Raw genomic sequence first — 17928 nt, 5'->3', positions numbered from 1 at the left:
CATACAATTTTATATGAGCTTAAATTAATTTTTTATTACATTTACATGGAACTTAAGGCATTTTAAATTATGTCAAATCCAATACTGTTGGTTTATTATTTTTTATTATTAATTAAAGAAATGTATTATGTGCAGTCTTTTATGACCAGTTAATACGATTACCTTTAACTATAAATATATTAAAATTTAAATGCTTGTGGAAGTTTCCAATATAATATGATTTTTTATTAGCGAATCTTTATATATTTTCATAAATTGTGAATTATTAAGTTTATCTGTAAAATTTCCGCATAAATCTTTAATTTTCGTTTCCAACTCAAGAACTGTTTTATTATCATTGTCTAATTTTTTTTTAGTTTCGATTTTTGAAGATTTCCAATTTTTAGCTTTTTGTATTGCTTCTGTAAGTTTATTTTGTACTTGATTTAAATTCACATCAATAATTAGTTTTTTAATTGTATTTTCGATATTATGTCTTGTTTCAACTTGTTTATATTCATTTTCCATTTTTTTAATTAAATCACTTAAGTTTTTCATATTACTTATTGTTTCTGATATTATCTGATTAATTTCACTATTAGGTATTTCTAAAGGGGTTTTGACATATTTTTCATTGAAATTAAAACCAAATGCCTTAAAAAATATATTTTCTAATTTATTTAATATAGATATAGGCTTTATGATTTTGAAATCGTAATCATCATTTGAAACCACATGGTTTGTACATATATCTATTTTTCCAATTAAAATATGTGGGATAAAATTAAGAACATTGTTAAAAGCTTGGATTTTATTATTATACACACTTTCTAGGTCAATTATATTTTTATAATTTATATTAAAATCGGCATAGGCATTTGCTAAATCTGTTATTCTTTTTATGGATTTACTTTTATTACTATAATTCATTTTTTTAGCATTTATTTCAATTACAATTAATTGAGCATTTGCACTATTTAATTTGGTTATGCAAGAATTATATTTTTTTCTTATATCTTCAATGTATTTTTTAATGAAATTAAGTGGATATATAACATTCTTTAATTCTTCGTTTTTATTTGCAATTTCTATTACTTTATTTATGAGATTCACATATTCATCCGATTTCAGAATAGCTGGATTTCTAATTCGATTTAACTTATTATTAAATTCTGTTTTAACTATTTTATGACGAATTTCATAACATAAGTCCATGTAATGAGGATGGCCCAAATTTACAGAACGATATACGAAATCAGCGTAGTTACTCATGTAGAAGATACTGGGGTAAACTGTTTTGAATTTATCATTTATACAATGAATAAATTCAGTTGTTATTTGTTTTAAGGTTTTATCATCATCTTGATTTGGTTTATTTTCATAATTATAAATGGCGTCCTGTAATTGGTCTATTTTGTGTGCTAATTTTTTCCTCTTATCTACGCACTCTTCTTCTGCATTTCTAATTTCTCGGTTAACTTGACCATATGATTTCCATATAGCGTCTATATGATATTTAAAATACATAAATTGATATAGAAAATTATTCAAAAGAACCGAATAGTGTATTAGTTTATAATATTTATATAACGATATTTTACTTTCTCCATTATATATGATATCTATGTTATTTAGTATATTATCATCTAATATATATGCATTTGGACGATCAATAAAAGAAATCGTAGTATTAATTAACTGTTTATCTTTATTTTTGTCATTATTTAAATCGTTTATATAATTTGGGACAGTTTCTAGCATGCGATTATTATATGATGGATTACTTGTATTACTAATATCATTTTGATTTATACTTTTATTTTCGATATCATGAAACTTTTCATCTAAAATTGGTGGATTGTTTAAATTGGTTTCATTTGTTTGATAATTTTTTGAGTTTGCATTTAGACTTATACTGTCGTCAAATAAAAAAGAAGTTGTTTCTGAATCATTTTTATGTGCATATGACCAGACGTTTCTCCTATATATCATACCTATATAGAAATGGCAAAATAAAATTTAAAAAACATTTACATCGAAAAAAAAAAATATACTTTTCTGGATAAATATACACAAATATAATTATTATTACCTGCAGAGATTAATAGAATAATAAATATTGGTTTTAAATATATACAATTCCCCATATTTTAAATGAAATAAATAAATTTTGAGGGCCGCTGACAATAGTCTAATTTTAATTATATTTTTGGATGAAATTTGATTTTCTTTAATTGAATTTTCCAAATTTTATATTATGTACTTTTTTATTCAAAAGAAACTGTATATATATATGAAATATAAATTTATGCTTATATGTGTGTAGATTAAATATTGCATCTATATTATTTTTAGAATTGTTCTAAATTATAGTACAAATATAAAAATCAAATACAAAAAAAAACTAAATTATATATATATATATATATAATAGTAATCCAAAAGCTTAACGTGATTATTTATATTTGTCGTAAATATATTGTCAAAAAAATTAGTTATCTTATAATTGTAATTATCGTGATTTATAAAAAACAAAAAAAATATTATAAGGATCAAAGTAGTAGCATATAAAAATCAAATAAATTGAATTTATGAAAGAAAAAAAAAATAGAATTGAAATATAGTTGCCAGATTTATAAATAAACCACGAAATTTATGTGCATATATGTAACAAACGGAAACTATAATGCACAACAACAAAAATTAGTTAAATAACTTTAATGCGGTACAAATAAACTATGTATAATTATACATAAATTAGTTATAATAACATTTAAAATAAATATATTACTTTTAACATAATTTTTTATATATTATTGTTTTATCTAAAAATTTTAGATGATTAATAGCTTTAAGGGGGAATCTTAAATATATAAAATTTTCCTTAAAACAAATTTGTTCTAATTTATTGCATCATGTTGGATATTTTTATTTTAGAAAAGTGCAATGAAATTATAATATTGAAATTTTTTTTTGAGAAAATATCTATGTTGTTTTTAATTTTTCGTTATATATATTATTACTGAAAGGTAATGGATTTATTAACACAATATATAACATAAATTTTTTAAAAACATATATGGAATCTTTAAATATAATGTAGGACTTTTCTATATTATTATAATAAAAAAATTTTAAAACACTAAATATATTGAAAAATACATTTTTTACATCTTATATTTTTTAAAATGTGCGCATTCCAATATGACTTATAGGGGTCAAAATTTTAAATTGGGGATTATGTTTTATTGAATTTTTTATTATTTGATAATACTCATTTGTCTATTTGATTTTATTAAAGCTATTATAATATAACAAAAAAACTCTTTAAATATATGTAAGTAAAAATTAAAAAAAAATTATATATATATATATATATATAACTGTTATAATGAATATAATAATTATATCCATCTCTTAGAATATTATACAATATGTTCTTGTGCAAATATATAAATAGAAATATAATAATGTTTATTAAACAATGTATATGTTAAAAAATATACAAATAATAGAAACACGCTGCGATCGAATCAATTTGATCATTTTTAACAGATATATATTTTTTATTATAAAATTGTATTTTATACAACTGAAGTTTAGATATAATCTAGAATCCCATTGAAATATTATAAAGGTTCATATATTTTTTCAATTATAATATTTATATGACACACTTATAAAATTTTCAGGATAAAATTGTATATAAAAGCTAGTAAGTGGAATAACTTCTACACGACCAAATAATCTAAATACATTATAAATGAACATATATTACATATGCAAGGTAGTAATATTATAATTTTAAAAATATATATTGTTAATTTAAGAAACCAGCTGTCGATTTTCCTTATGAAATACGTATATTCATTAAGAAATATTATTATATAAAAAAATATATCCACACATCTAAATAATGCTTTTCCACAAATTTACGTAATAAATCCATCATATTTAAATTGCTTCAACAACATTTTATTTTTAAAATTATATTCTAATTCTAAATTTTATTCTTCGTTTTTTTGTCCTTAAAATCGTCTTACATATAAATAAACAGCAAATAATAAATATAAAAAATATTATTTTAATTACCCTTTTATTAATTATAAGAACATGAAGATAATTATAAGTTATTACATAATTAATTTTAATTCGTATTAATTCACAAATATTATATATAACTATACATTATATATATAGCTTCAAATTCCAACTAAAATCATTATATACAAATTTAATTTAAAAAAACAATTTGAAATAACAAAGAACATATATACAATGTAAAAAGATATAATATATTTATTATTATCTTTTTATGTTTTGACTTAAAAAATTAATCGAAAAAGTTACATTTATGTTTATAAAAAAACAAAACAATAATTAATATAAACATTATAAGGGGCATTTTATGTTTCATTTTCTTTTTCATCTTCTATTTCACCATTTATTTCATCTTCATCATCCCTTCTTAAATTAGAAATTCATTCAATAATTTTTTTTAAAATGTTTTCATTTCCTGGCCCCATCGTTATATCATGATTCATATCATCAACAAGGTGTAATTTTTTTTCATTAACATTTGCTTTATTATAAAACTAAACTGCCCCTTTATAAGAACAAACACTATCATCTGTTGAATGCACAAATAATAAAGGAATATCATTTGGAATGTAATTAATATTACACTCCAATTGGATCGTTGCCTTTATAAGTTCAGCCATACATTTAAATTTGATTCCATTATTATTTCGAAAATTATCGTGTTTATATATACTAGCAACATACTTGGATATATTATAACGAAATTTTGACGGAATTAGTGCATGGGTCGCTATACGAGACATGAAGTTTACTATAGGTAAATAAAAATGTTTAAATGAATTTTTTCCATCATTCAATATTGTTTTTATTCTCATCATTCCAAATAATGTTGCGCAATCTTTAATATTTAATTTATATAAATAATTATAGAATCCTTCATCTTTATCACTAGCAATAGTATTTGTCGTAGCAGAGGTACTAGCACATGAATTATCGGAATTATAATCATTAGAATTATTCATATCATTGCAACTTCATTAACATTAGTAAAATTTTCTAGCATGGTGTTACAATTTTTATAGTTATTTGAATTTCATTCCTTAATTATGTCTTCTTTTGCTTTCCTTAATAATTGTAATAGTCTTAAAGCAATATTTCCTCCATCGAATGCCCAATAATATACATAGGAAGTTTTTTTTTAGTTGTTACTATATTATGAGATTCATCATCTGTTTGATTATCATTTGAGATTTCATCTTGAATTTGGTTCATATATTGTATTACATCATCAACTAAATCATCAAAACTATTAGAACTTCCTCTTAAATTTTCCATGCTTGTGATTCCCAATGTCCTTGCAAATATAGTGCATATACTGAATAACCATTTTATTAAATTTTTTCAATCCAACTATCTTTATAAATATAGTAATTATTATTGTCTACTACTAAGTCCTCATTGTTATTTGGCATTTTAAATTTATTCTCATAAAAGTTAATCGAGCATGATATTTGAACCCATGCATAACAATATAATTTCCTATATCATTTTTAATCAGCCACCCATATGTTTTTAAAAGTAAACCATTTTTATTACAGAAACAACCTGTCTTAGGATCACCCATCGTAAATTATATTTTGTATTTCTTAATTCAGGATTATTCAATTCAATTTCTTCCATCACCAATATTATGGAATATAATAATCTATGATACAACTAAAAATATATATATTTATATATTACTTTTCCTTTTAATAAGGCATTTTGAATAGTAAATGTCTTTGTTTTTTGCATAAAATGGATATATCTACATATATATATATATAATTAAAATTTTAATTTTCAAATATATCTATATATATTATTAACAGAAAAAATTATACTATACTAAATCATATTATGGCTTTATATAAATTTATACATACAAACTCTATATACATATTAATTACTATCAAATAATATTAATAGAATTGCATGTATATTACAATAATATGACAAATCGTAAATAAATTATAAGAAATGGGAAAAAATGTATAATTATAGTTCTTTATCTTATTTCGAAGTTTTTACTAGTATTTCATGTAACCAGATGAAATTGCAATTAATATAATAAGATGAATACAAATTATTATATATCGTTTGCTTTCCGTTAATATATTTTTTGTTTTATTTAATTTTCTTAATTTCGGTAGTTCAAATTTGGTCTAAGAAAAAATATATATTTAAATATATAATTTCCATGTATTATTTTTTTATTAGTAAATAATGATTTATATAATGGTTTTACTTAGGAAATAATAATGATTAAATACAATACGCATAGCATATTTATTTGCAAAAGCGACGAAAAAAAACAACCCCAATTTTTTTTTTTACTTCGATATAATAACAAGTACATTTAAGTTGGTATAAATAAAAAAAACTATATATATTATTACTAATATAATTTTTTAATTATAACAAGTATAGAATATAATAATTTCCTAGAAAGAAATATTACTAATAGATATAATACTTTAGAATTGTTAATGATTTATGACACTAATTATACATTACAAGAAAATCTATAAAAATGTTTACATCTTTTTTTTATTTAAAGTAATAAATATTTTACTTACCTCAAAATTATTGTCTATATTTAAAAATATATTGCTAAAAGTTATGATATAATTTTAACCGTAAACTTTATAAACATATTTAAAAGTTAATTTGTTCATTTTATGTGTTTATAATTTAAATTATTATCACAATTGAGTTAATATATATACTATTATATTTAGCATACATTAACAAAATAAAAACGATCCCAAATAGCAGAACAAAAAAAAAATAGAATCTCTATTTTTAAATATTCTCAAAATCTATATAAAATTGTGTTTTTAAGGGTTGGTTTTCTTAATATTCTAAATTATCAAGACGTGAAAAATAAGTGTGTTTAATACATTTTATTATTTATATTTTTCGATATATTATAAACCCTAAAAAACATTATGTTATATTTGTTCATAAAAATGTGCGTTATATAGAATATCCAAAAAATAATTTTCTTAAAAATATATTTGAATTATTATATAAAATACATTGAATTGGATTTGAGGAATGCTGTTAATTATGAACAAAGATAATTAAGCACAAAATAGTAAATAAAATGCTTAATAAATGGTTTCTCTCTATGCTTTGTATTCTTGGTTTTGTTTTGATTTAATTTTTTATGCTTAATAGCATTTGGTTGGCTATGCAATTTGTTAAATATATATAACCAATAAGATAATGATGATGTCTTACACATACGAGTTATATTTAAATAATTATAAAACATTATCCCTTTGCATATGAATTTAGCATCAATAACTATTTATGACTTACACAAAATGTTAAAAATTGGTGATAATATGGTGCATAATTTTCACCATGCCCACAAATGCTTTTAATTTTTATAAATACGACATTATATATGTTTTCAACTCAAATCATGAGCATTTGAAAGAAAGTAAATACTTGTTTGCAGTTTATAGGCAGTTAACATATTTTTAACGACATAATGTTTTTGCATAAAAAAGTAGCATCGTTATTGTGCACTGACGAAGCACTAATACATACTTATTGTGTTTTTAATATTTTATATGAAAATACGACGTAAATGAAGATGCTTTATACTATCCTTATTGTTTATTTTGGAAGAGTGATGGAATAAGATATATTTGTGATAATATACATATATGCTTGTTGTATTTTATATTTTTGTTTACTATTATACAACGTTGTTTCTTCCATGTTTTTTGCATTTTTGTGTAAATTTCTATATTTTTCTCTGTTTTACTTTTTTAAATAAGCATAGAATTATTAAAGTTATAAGCGGCCTTAAATTATTTTAATAATTTAATTTAATAACAAATTTAATATTTTGATAAAACGGATTTTTACGTTTTAAAAAACCAACATTAACAATTATTATAAATAAGAAACAAAACAATAATTTTTTATTATAGCATTTATATGTAGGAACTATTTCGGCATTTTCTATTTTTTTACGTAATTTTAGGAATTTCATATAATAGAAAAAATATGTATAATAAGAGAAACACAAATTCAAAAAAATAAAAATGTTATATATATATATATATTTGTTGTGATCTGGGTACATTTTTAAAACTTGTTATATACTAATATGATTGTTGCATAAACATGTTTATATATTTTATGAAAAAATAAGGGGTTCAGCAACTTTTAAAAAAAAATACATTTATATTGCGCCGTACACATTGTTTATATATAATATAAGGAGTAAGAGTTTGAACGGTTTGAAAATGGTGGAAAATGTTAAAATTTAACATTAAGGAATGTGCTTCAAATATATATTCTGCATAATTATCAAGCATTGAATATTCCATAAAAGACGAAAAAATCAGTTACTCCCGAGTATATAAACACATTTTAATATATATATATATATATTGACTAATCGAATTATTCCATTTTTAATTCGATCTGAAGTTTCAAAGGTATAAACTGGTATTTGTCTACGACGCAATTATAGGATTTTACTGTTTTATCTTGGATGTATGCAAGTGATAATATTATGATAACGACGGATGTTATGTAATATACGATTCCTTTTAAATAAGACAACATTGTTACGAATGCAACCCCTATTGTAATAGGAATTAGCATTTTAGCGAAAAAAGCAATCGTTGAAATCACTTTATTAAACCAATTTCCCAGCTTATATGCTTTATATAATTTTAGGGAAGCATTTAACATGATTTTATCATAAAAATTATCTATTATTTTAAATAAAAAAGATAATACTGGAATTTTTCTTTTTTGGGGCATGGAATTTGTTTTATTTTGCTCATTATCTGAAGTCCATTCACCATTTATATTTTTACAGACATTATTGAAATAATTTAATACAAAAAGTACCTTTTCCAAATTGTTAGAAGTAAATAACAGTTTAGTTAATTCGGGATCGTCTGAATATTTTAATACAATAATTAAATCATGAAGTCCATTAAAATCTTGTAATTCGTCAATTAGTTCTTTAATGCTGCGATCTCTTTTTAATTCATTAACTACATAATCAACATGAAGAAACCCTTCTAATTTTCGAATGAGTTTTTTGATACTAATACCATATTTGACGGCTTTAAATTTTTGTTTTGTGTTATATGGGTCCTTTATGTTTTGTGGTGATTTTGAGGAGTTGGATGATGAATTGAATAATTTTATTTTTCCATTTTCCTTCGGTATATCAGATTTATCCTGAATAATATCAACTTGTTGATTATTCAATACGCTTGATTGGCTTGATGACTGACTCAATTCACTTAATACCCTCGTAACTTTAAGTGCGAATGGGGTGATGAGCTGGCCATTCTTGCTTCGTGAGCTTATCAAGATATAGGACTATAAATTAAAAAAACAATGATAAATTATTACACAAAAAATATTAATAAAATTGTATATATATAAATATGTTGAATTGCCTACAAAACATAGTTTGTAAGCAATTTTTCTAAATAAAAATTGTATATAAATTTTATAAATGTTATATATTAAAAAATATTTTGTATAGTACTTGATTGGAAAAGTACGTAATCCATATTAATAAAGTAAATATAAATATTTTGAATAACGATAGAAAATCATTTATTTTGAATACCATATTAAAATTTATATTATATATTGGTTATATTCCACATAATGCTAATAAATGAGTTTGAATGTGTTTAAGTGTTTTTTTATTTTCTCATTATTATTTTATATATTTTATTTTCGATATTTTGGAAGCATAGTAAAATTATATATAGATATTTTATATGTATAAAATTTTCGAATATAGAATATATATAAAATATATAATTAGGCATTTTTATATTATGAACAGCGGATTGAAAAGAAGACGCAATTCTTAAAATATTAAATAGATGAATAGTAGCAATTTTATAATTTTATAGAAAAATTACACAAAAAATTAAAACATTTTTAAAGTATGATATAAATAATAAAAATTATAATATAAACAACGCAGGATATATATACATAAGAAAGTGCTATTTGAATATCGAGATTATATATCTAAAACTAAGTACTAATTTTCTATGTAATTAATATTAAAATTCTTTAAAAAATGTAAACGTATAAAAAATTACCTTTATATAATATCTTTTTTAAATACACTCAAGGTAACATATTGAAATTTTTTTTTTTTTTAAATTAGGATGTCCCTCTTAGCTGTAAAATATTTTAAAAAATAATAATGAATAGCACTAATCATTATACGAAGAACAAATTCCTTTAAAACAGCGTGCATGAAGTATTTTATACTAGTATATTATGTGAATATATGCGAAATACTTAATGTTGTAATAAGACAATTATTATAAATAAATATAATATTTTTGTTTTTGAAAAGTTAAAAAGGAAAAAATAATTAAAACATCATTACAGATGTTCAAAAGAAATATTTTTTATAGAATAGATATTATAATTCAAAAAAAAAACATTGCTAATTAAATATATGTACATAAATAAAAGGAACGCTATATATATGGACTGTATTATATTCATATAACAATTACATTTTATCCTTTATTTGAATAAATATTATGTATATAATTCACATAAAAAATGTTTTGTTCTCTCTTAAGTTTATATATCTATGTATATAATTTTTTTTAAAACGATGTTCCTAATATTGATAATTTGAAAATTGGCACTTATAAAGTTTATGAGTTTATTTTTCACCTTCATTATACAAGTGCATGTAAACAATATGCGTATTTTTGTCACAAATATAAATAAATGTAATGTATTATTAAATTAAAAACGCATGAAAAAATGATATACAAACCAAACTTTCTTAAAAAGAGAAAGAAGCAAAATTATTATGGTAACTTCAAACAAAAACAATGTATAAAAACAATTTTATTTATTAATATGCGATTCAACGCTAAATTGTTAAAAAACTAATATGTTTAATATAGTTTATTTAATAATAATGATTTATAATAACGGATAATAATTCCCAATTTTATGCTTTGCACATTTTAGTAAAAGGATTTTTGGCATTTGAAACATTATCATAAATCTACGAAAAAAAAATGAGTGAATTATGTAAAATAAAATCTTCGAATTTTGGAGTAGATGGATATCATATATTATAAATTAATACATTTATCCAATGACTGTATATATTAATAAATGTTAAAATTTGTATAATATAAAATAATATAAATGATGAATGTAATTATTATGTTATTAAAATATTTATATTCTTACAGAGCTGACACATGTAAGATCAACATGTTCATCTTCCTTTTTAATGAAAAATCCGAGTAAGTTAACAAACAATTTTTTTAATTCACCATTTCTAATGTCGATTTCAGAATTTACTTCAGTTTTAAATAAATTTGCACTTTCTAAGATAGTGTTTTTATAGAATTTTTTATCAGAACGGTTGTGATCGTTTATATTTGCTGACGCACAGACAATTACTGTTGTGTTTTCTGATATCTACAAAATTATAAAAAAATATGTGTATTTGCATAAATAATTGGGAAATAGTTAATGCGAAAGTGTTATTCATGTAGGAACGAAAAGAAAAAAGGCTTTCTTACTTCAAATTTTTCGGCTAAAGCATAAAAATATTTTTGAGGTAACTCAAAAAGGTTTCTGCAACGTTGTTGTACCATTACTAAATTTGGACTATATACACGAACAACTTTTCCTAAAAAAAATATAATTTTGTATACATACAAATTAAAATATCACGAGATTTAACAAAATAGTAGCATATAGCATTGATAATAAAGCAAGAAATCATACGTAATGATAATCATATATTAATTGATTGATTAATTAATTAATTAATTATATTTTTATTTACCTGTAAGAGCGTTTCCATCGACAATTTTTATACGATTTAAATCACATATCTCCTTTATTATGGTATTATACTGATGACAAAAAATATATAATTAATTTTACTATTTTAACTTAATTTTATGGATTGAAAATGGTTTCTTGCGAATTCATACCTTATTGGAATCAGAGATTTTATTATTTAATTTTTCAATTATTGTATGACCTCCATGATTCTTAAAATATACGCTTCTACCATTATTATAATTAGAAATTAATATGTAATTCTCTGTACTTGTAGCATGATATTGTAAATGTATCACAGCTTCGTTCATAAGTTCTGCTGCTTTCCTAATTTCTTCAGGATCTCTGCATAATAGGGGGTTTTCTGGGTCACTTCCTTGATCCAAACTATTATTGACCGGAATAAATATATTTTATATAGATTTTTATTTTGTAAAAGAAAAATAAATGTATTTATAGATGTTATTTTGACGATCAATGGTTATTTATGTACATATTTGCATGAATATGTATATACTATTATCATAAATGCTCACATATGTATAGTTATATTGATGTAAATATAATTATATATATTGTATTATTTCTTATGTAGAGGCATACGGAGCAGGACTATTTGCAATAGCTTTATTGTTCATATATGCAAATACGATTAAAACACAAAAAAATAATGTTATGTACCATTTGCTCATTTTTGAATTTGATAAACAAAACACTAAAAAATATAGATAAGGGGGTTTTAAATATTAAAAATCAACAAATAGGAAATGTGAGGTATAACCAAAACAAAGGAATTTTCTAAGAAATAATAAAAAACTAATACTCATTTAAAAAAATAAAAATAATTGGTTAAACACTAATTAATGTAATCATTTAATTATTTAATCGATATATATGTTTATCGGGTTTATAAATATTATTTATTTTTTTATTTTAAAAGTCACATTATAAAGCAACATAATAACAAAAGTTTTCGTAAATAATATTAATCCAAAAATATTGGTTCTTAATTTAACTAATATTATAATATCAAAAAACATAATTTAATTTACTATATTGTGGATATACGATTTTTTAATTTTTATAATTCATTAAACTAAATTTATAAAATATTCCATTGTGTGTAGAGTTATATATTATAATATACCTTATATACGCATCAAAGACAATATATATTTTGTGTTATCCAATAGAAAATTTATAATATAAAACATTAATGTAAACAAAATTATATAAAATTAATATATAGTTTTATATAACTATAATTATAATTGTAGATACATATATTAATTGATAAGTTATTATGGTAAAGATATATATTATATTAATAATTATATCAAAATAATAGTTTTATTATTTTTCCATTTAGTTTTCATATTTTTCTAAATACATTATTTTGAGTAAAAAAGTGTCTTTATTTTTAAAAGTTACAAAAAAATTATATAAGGTGGGTATTGCATTATGTATATGCCTGGTTGCAACTATTTATTACTACAATAACAATATACATAATCGGTAATAAAATAACATCATAAATTTGATATTGTGGGAAATTACATTCCTTGTGATATTTATTATTAATTTTGATAAAAATTTACTAAATAATAATTTTATAATATTATACTAAAATGGCATAATTACGTATCGTTAAAGTATTGATGCCTACGTTTTTTTGTAAATTTGTGAATTGTAAAATATTTTTTTATATAGAAAAATAAAAGTATATATATATACAAATATAGGAAATATGTTTATTTTTTAATACTAATATTATTGATGTGGGATGGCCAAGTTTTATGAGGTTCTATATTTTTGATATGGGCTCAGTTCTATAGAATCAATGTTTTGGATTAGGGTTATATTTTTATTAATTTTTATATATATTTTCTTAGTGTGAATTATTTCTTGAAGTTGATAAGTTTTTTAAGGGTAAAATTGTAAGAATTAACAAATTTAATTCTAACATTAATTTATACCATAGTATTGTCGTAATCGAAAATGTAGTAATAATAATGAGCAAAACATTGCTTTGGGTGAGTATTTATTTATGGAATTAAAAAAAAATAGTCGTAACCAGTATTATGACTATTTCACAATGTGACTATAAGTGATAAATTATATAAAATACAAAATAGCAATAAATTTACTCTAAAGGAATTCCATGAAAAGCATTTAGATAAATCAATAGAATATTTTAATTATTGGGAAATTGTAAATAATGGTTTGAAAGATGCTAATCATGGGAACATGCGTGAATTTTACACGTTATTTAATCATATAGGTAATACAATTGCATATTACAAAAAAATGGCAAACGTAAAGAGTTTTCTAAGAATTTTGCCAATGTTTTAATAAATATAGATCCCTTTATGAAAATATTTTTGAATGCAATTCATATCTGCATTTATTGAATAAATTAAAAGTATATATAGTCGATTTCAGAGATTTTGCTGTTAATGAAAATAAAATTAAAAAAATCGAAGGTCGTCTTCAAAAACTTACAGCGACAAATAAAAGCTATTCATATTTTGCGAAAATTTTTGAAACATTTGACTTCAATAATATAAGGTATAAACCCAAAAATAAAGTAAATATCCTGAGTGATAAAAATAAAATAATCATATTAAAGAATACAAACAATTTGGAATTTCAATTATAGTTCTTTTAATACCCATTAGTTTAGCTATTATGCACAAGGTGAATAAAAATAAAATTATGAAGTATACAATTTTTAAAATACTTTCTCACTACAAAATATTATATATTTTTCATAATTTTACGTTAGTATTTGTCATTTGAATGGAGAAAACAACTGAAGACAAAAAATGAAAAGGTTATAAATTGAATTGGATGGAAAAAACCGATGCGAATAATTATAATAAGTTGATACGAGAAAAATGACAAATACGATTATAAGCCCGCTCATGGGAAAAAATATCACTATTAAATATATATACAAACTTATACAGGATGCCCCTGTGCCATTTATTAACTTATTTGTTTTGTTAATTTTTTTTTTTATAAAGGAAAACTAAATTATCTAGAGTGATAAATTTAACTTATATTTGAAGTCGAATTTAAAAAATGTATAAATTTAAAGAATACTAAATAGTAAATTTGTCTATTAATATAAAGAAGTATTGTGTATATATGATAAATGTCAAAAGTTTGTTTCTTATTTTATAATAAAACACAAAATAAAATTTCTATATGATGAAAATCTCTATTATAACTGAATTATAATACTTATTTGTCTTTAATTATTATTTATAAAAGTCAAATATTGTATTGTTTAAATACAAAAAGTATCTTAACATTTGTTAAATGAATATGCTGAAGATAAAGTTAATAGAATTAAGTATATTTTATTTTTCGATTTGAGATAAAAATATATTGGTTCTATATGTATTACTTTTGTGATTTAATATTATAATTTGATTATTTGTTTGGATTGCATTTGAAGATATGAATATTTTATATTATTTAATGGAAATCATATATTTGGTGGTGTATATGCATAGATATATTATATAAATAAAATGATTATATACCAATTTATGAAAAAAAAAATTTACAAAAAAGTGGTAAACAAAATATATAATATTATTAATATTTAAAATTGGAGAAATATAGCAATAAAATATAAAAATTATAATCCATTTAGATGCAAACAACTTTTTTTAATTGTTTTTCAGACGTCTGCATATATGCAATATATATATATATATATATATATATATATCTAATATTTTAATACCATAATTAATATATATTAATTTGCTTGTAGACAAACAATAGAAAAATATAAGCTATAAAATATCAAGCATGTTATTAAGTGAACCTTTAAATTTACTAAAGACTTATTTATATAAAAATATGCAAAAAATATATTTTAGGTTGAATGTGTTACATAAGGTTATTTGTTTATAATTAAATAATGTATTCGGTACGAAAATGGGATGTTATTTGAAAAAAACATAAATATAAAAATTTTCGTAATTATATATTTATATGATGATATATACATATAAATTAGTGCATTAATTTATTTATATTTTAATATTAAAAATAATTTTGTTATATTAAATATAATGGTTCAAATAAGCAAAAAATATTCGCGAACAAATCTATACATTTTTATGCATTTAAAATAAATTATATTATTTATTTATTGTTATTACTTATATTCAAGTAAAAATAAAATATTAAATTTTGTTAACTTATAATTGCATGATCATAAATTTGTGAATGATTTCAAATAGAAGCAACATATAATCTCATAAATATCAAATAATTTGCTTATATAAATTAAAATTAAACAAATTGTATAAGAACATATTGCTAATAATTGTAATATTAAATAATGGCATATTGCTTTACAATAATAATAGATAAAATGAAAATTGGAAACGAATAAAACATATATATTATTTAAAGCGTAATCGAGGAAACACTTTTTATTAATAAGAACATGAATAAAAAAATATGTAGTTACCGTTGTTTCCTATATCCTTATGATTGCAATAATACAATGTTTTACAAATAACGTGAGGCGAAAAACACAACAAATAAAAATATATATCGAAAAGTTACATATATAGATATGTTAAACATTGACTTATTTTTATTTCATCTTATATAAAAAATATAGTTGTTTACATATTATTATGTGTACGTGAATAGATACATTTGTTAATACGTTTATTGATATGCAGGACGATTTAAATAAATATGTCAAGAAAAATAAGAATGCGCATGATGAACATGAAATAAACAGTATAGATATAAATAATAATGAACATTTTAGATATAGAAGTATTTCAGAATATAATATAGAAGATAACTACAGTTTTGGCTCTATTACGATTCAAGAATTTGCACATAACAAAAAGTCTAATTGTTTTAATATATTTAAAAGAGATAAAAAAACTAAAAAATCGTCAAATGCCAATGGATTTCTTTCTAAGGTAGCATTGCTGGTGGGAAATGTTCCGCATAATTTTCCTGTACAAAGTCCAGAACATTATCAGTTTTTATTAAATTTAAAAAACAGATTAGACAATCACCCTTCAAATTTAAAATTAAATGAATAATATTCATATAATAATTATATTAAAGTGATATTGAATTAAAAACGAGCAAAATAATTTTTTCTAATTATCACTTAAACTATAATGTTTGACAGGTGACACTTCTAGACGAATGAATTATGCTGTTATTTTCTACATTTACGAGCCCATATTTTAAGTTTATAATTTTATTATGTAATTATTAAAATAAATGTAATATGTTTTGATTATATATTTGAATAAAATACTAACATATATGTTTATATGAATTTTTTCGTTATTTATACTTATTTATAGTATAAAATTTGTGAAAAAATGTTCCGAAAATAATTAATAACTGAAATAAGATTAATCTGTTTTCTATAATCATAGTACTTATTGTTTGTATCCGTATAATTTTATATTATATACATATGGTTATATTTTATATAATGAAATTAAAATTTTACAATATTTCATCTTTTGAAGTTTATTAATAGAATAATACTATAAACAATTTCATAGATACATTAAATTTATTTAATTGAGTCAATAGTAGTATGGTAATATATATATGTGTATGAAATCATATTTGACTCCATTAGATATGTGTTTTTTATTCATAGCTTTCTTTCATCATTGTCTTTTGTATGCATAACATAAAAAACATTTTTTTTGTAACGCTAGAACATAATGTTAATATATATAACATTTATAAATTCGCTTATATTAAATATTCTTTATACATATATTATTATTTCTCTATAATTTACTCTTAGTATTTGAAAAATGTAATTCAAAATGATTTTGTCTCTAAAAGTTAATACAATCGAAAGAAAGGGGATAAAATACGATTAGTAATGACGATTATAGTGGATGGCAAAATGTGTCGAAAAATATATGAAATAGAAACGCCAAAAAATATATAAAATATTAGTCAGAAATAACGATACAATTGGGTTTAATTATAAAT

General features: G+C 20.9%; 4 protein-coding genes and 2 pseudogenes across 4 annotated transcripts, besides 2 other annotated features; 2 read left to right on the top strand and 4 right to left on the bottom strand.

Annotated features, from left to right (window-relative positions):
* Positions 1–186: 186 nt before the first annotated feature.
* Positions 187–2126, bottom strand: PBANKA_0100400 (reticulocyte binding protein, putative; the record flags this gene model as incomplete). The annotated part of the gene is made up of 2 exons (XM_034568182.1): positions 187–1973; positions 2072–2126. 2 exons carry the CDS (start codon positions 2124–2126, stop codon positions 187–189), a joined length of 1842 nt encoding a protein of 613 aa, XP_034419604.1.
* A 2259-nt stretch (positions 2127–4385) lies between these two features.
* Positions 4386–5700, bottom strand: PBANKA_0100300 (annotated as a pseudogene).
* Positions 4386–5700: a sequence feature (lysophospholipase, putative, pseudogene).
* Positions 5701–8487: 2787 nt separating this feature from the next.
* On the bottom strand, positions 8488–9685 carry PBANKA_0100200 (Plasmodium exported protein, unknown function; the record flags this gene model as incomplete). The annotated part of the gene is made up of 2 exons (XM_034568071.1): positions 8488–9426; positions 9599–9685. 2 exons carry the CDS (start codon positions 9683–9685, stop codon positions 8488–8490), a joined length of 1026 nt encoding a protein of 341 aa, XP_034419603.1.
* A 1368-nt stretch (positions 9686–11053) lies between these two features.
* Positions 11054–12599, bottom strand: PBANKA_0100100 (fam-a protein; the record flags this gene model as incomplete). Its single annotated transcript, XM_034567062.1, has 6 exons — positions 11054–11110; positions 11302–11535; positions 11640–11749; positions 11909–11978; positions 12060–12294; positions 12511–12599. The coding sequence occupies 6 exons, from the start codon at positions 12597–12599 to the stop codon at positions 11054–11056; spliced, it is 795 nt and encodes a 264-aa protein (XP_034419602.1).
* A 1084-nt stretch (positions 12600–13683) lies between these two features.
* On the top strand, positions 13684–14752 carry PBANKA_0100081 (annotated as a pseudogene).
* Positions 13684–14752: a sequence feature (PIR protein, pseudogene;~BIR protein, pseudogene).
* A 1669-nt stretch (positions 14753–16421) lies between these two features.
* On the top strand, positions 16422–17000 carry PBANKA_0100061 (fam-c protein; the record flags this gene model as incomplete). Its single annotated transcript, XM_034565951.1, has 2 exons — positions 16422–16454; positions 16623–17000. The coding sequence occupies 2 exons, from the start codon at positions 16422–16424 to the stop codon at positions 16998–17000; spliced, it is 411 nt and encodes a 136-aa protein (XP_034419601.1).
* Between the last annotated feature and the right edge of the window lie 928 nt (positions 17001–17928).

This window comes from Plasmodium berghei (assembly GCF_900002375.2).
Source record: "Plasmodium berghei ANKA genome assembly, chromosome: 1".
NCBI lineage: Eukaryota > Apicomplexa > Aconoidasida > Haemosporida > Plasmodiidae > Plasmodium > Plasmodium berghei.
Note: the sequence above shows the minus strand (reverse complement) of the source record. Positions and strands in the feature narration are given on the sequence as shown.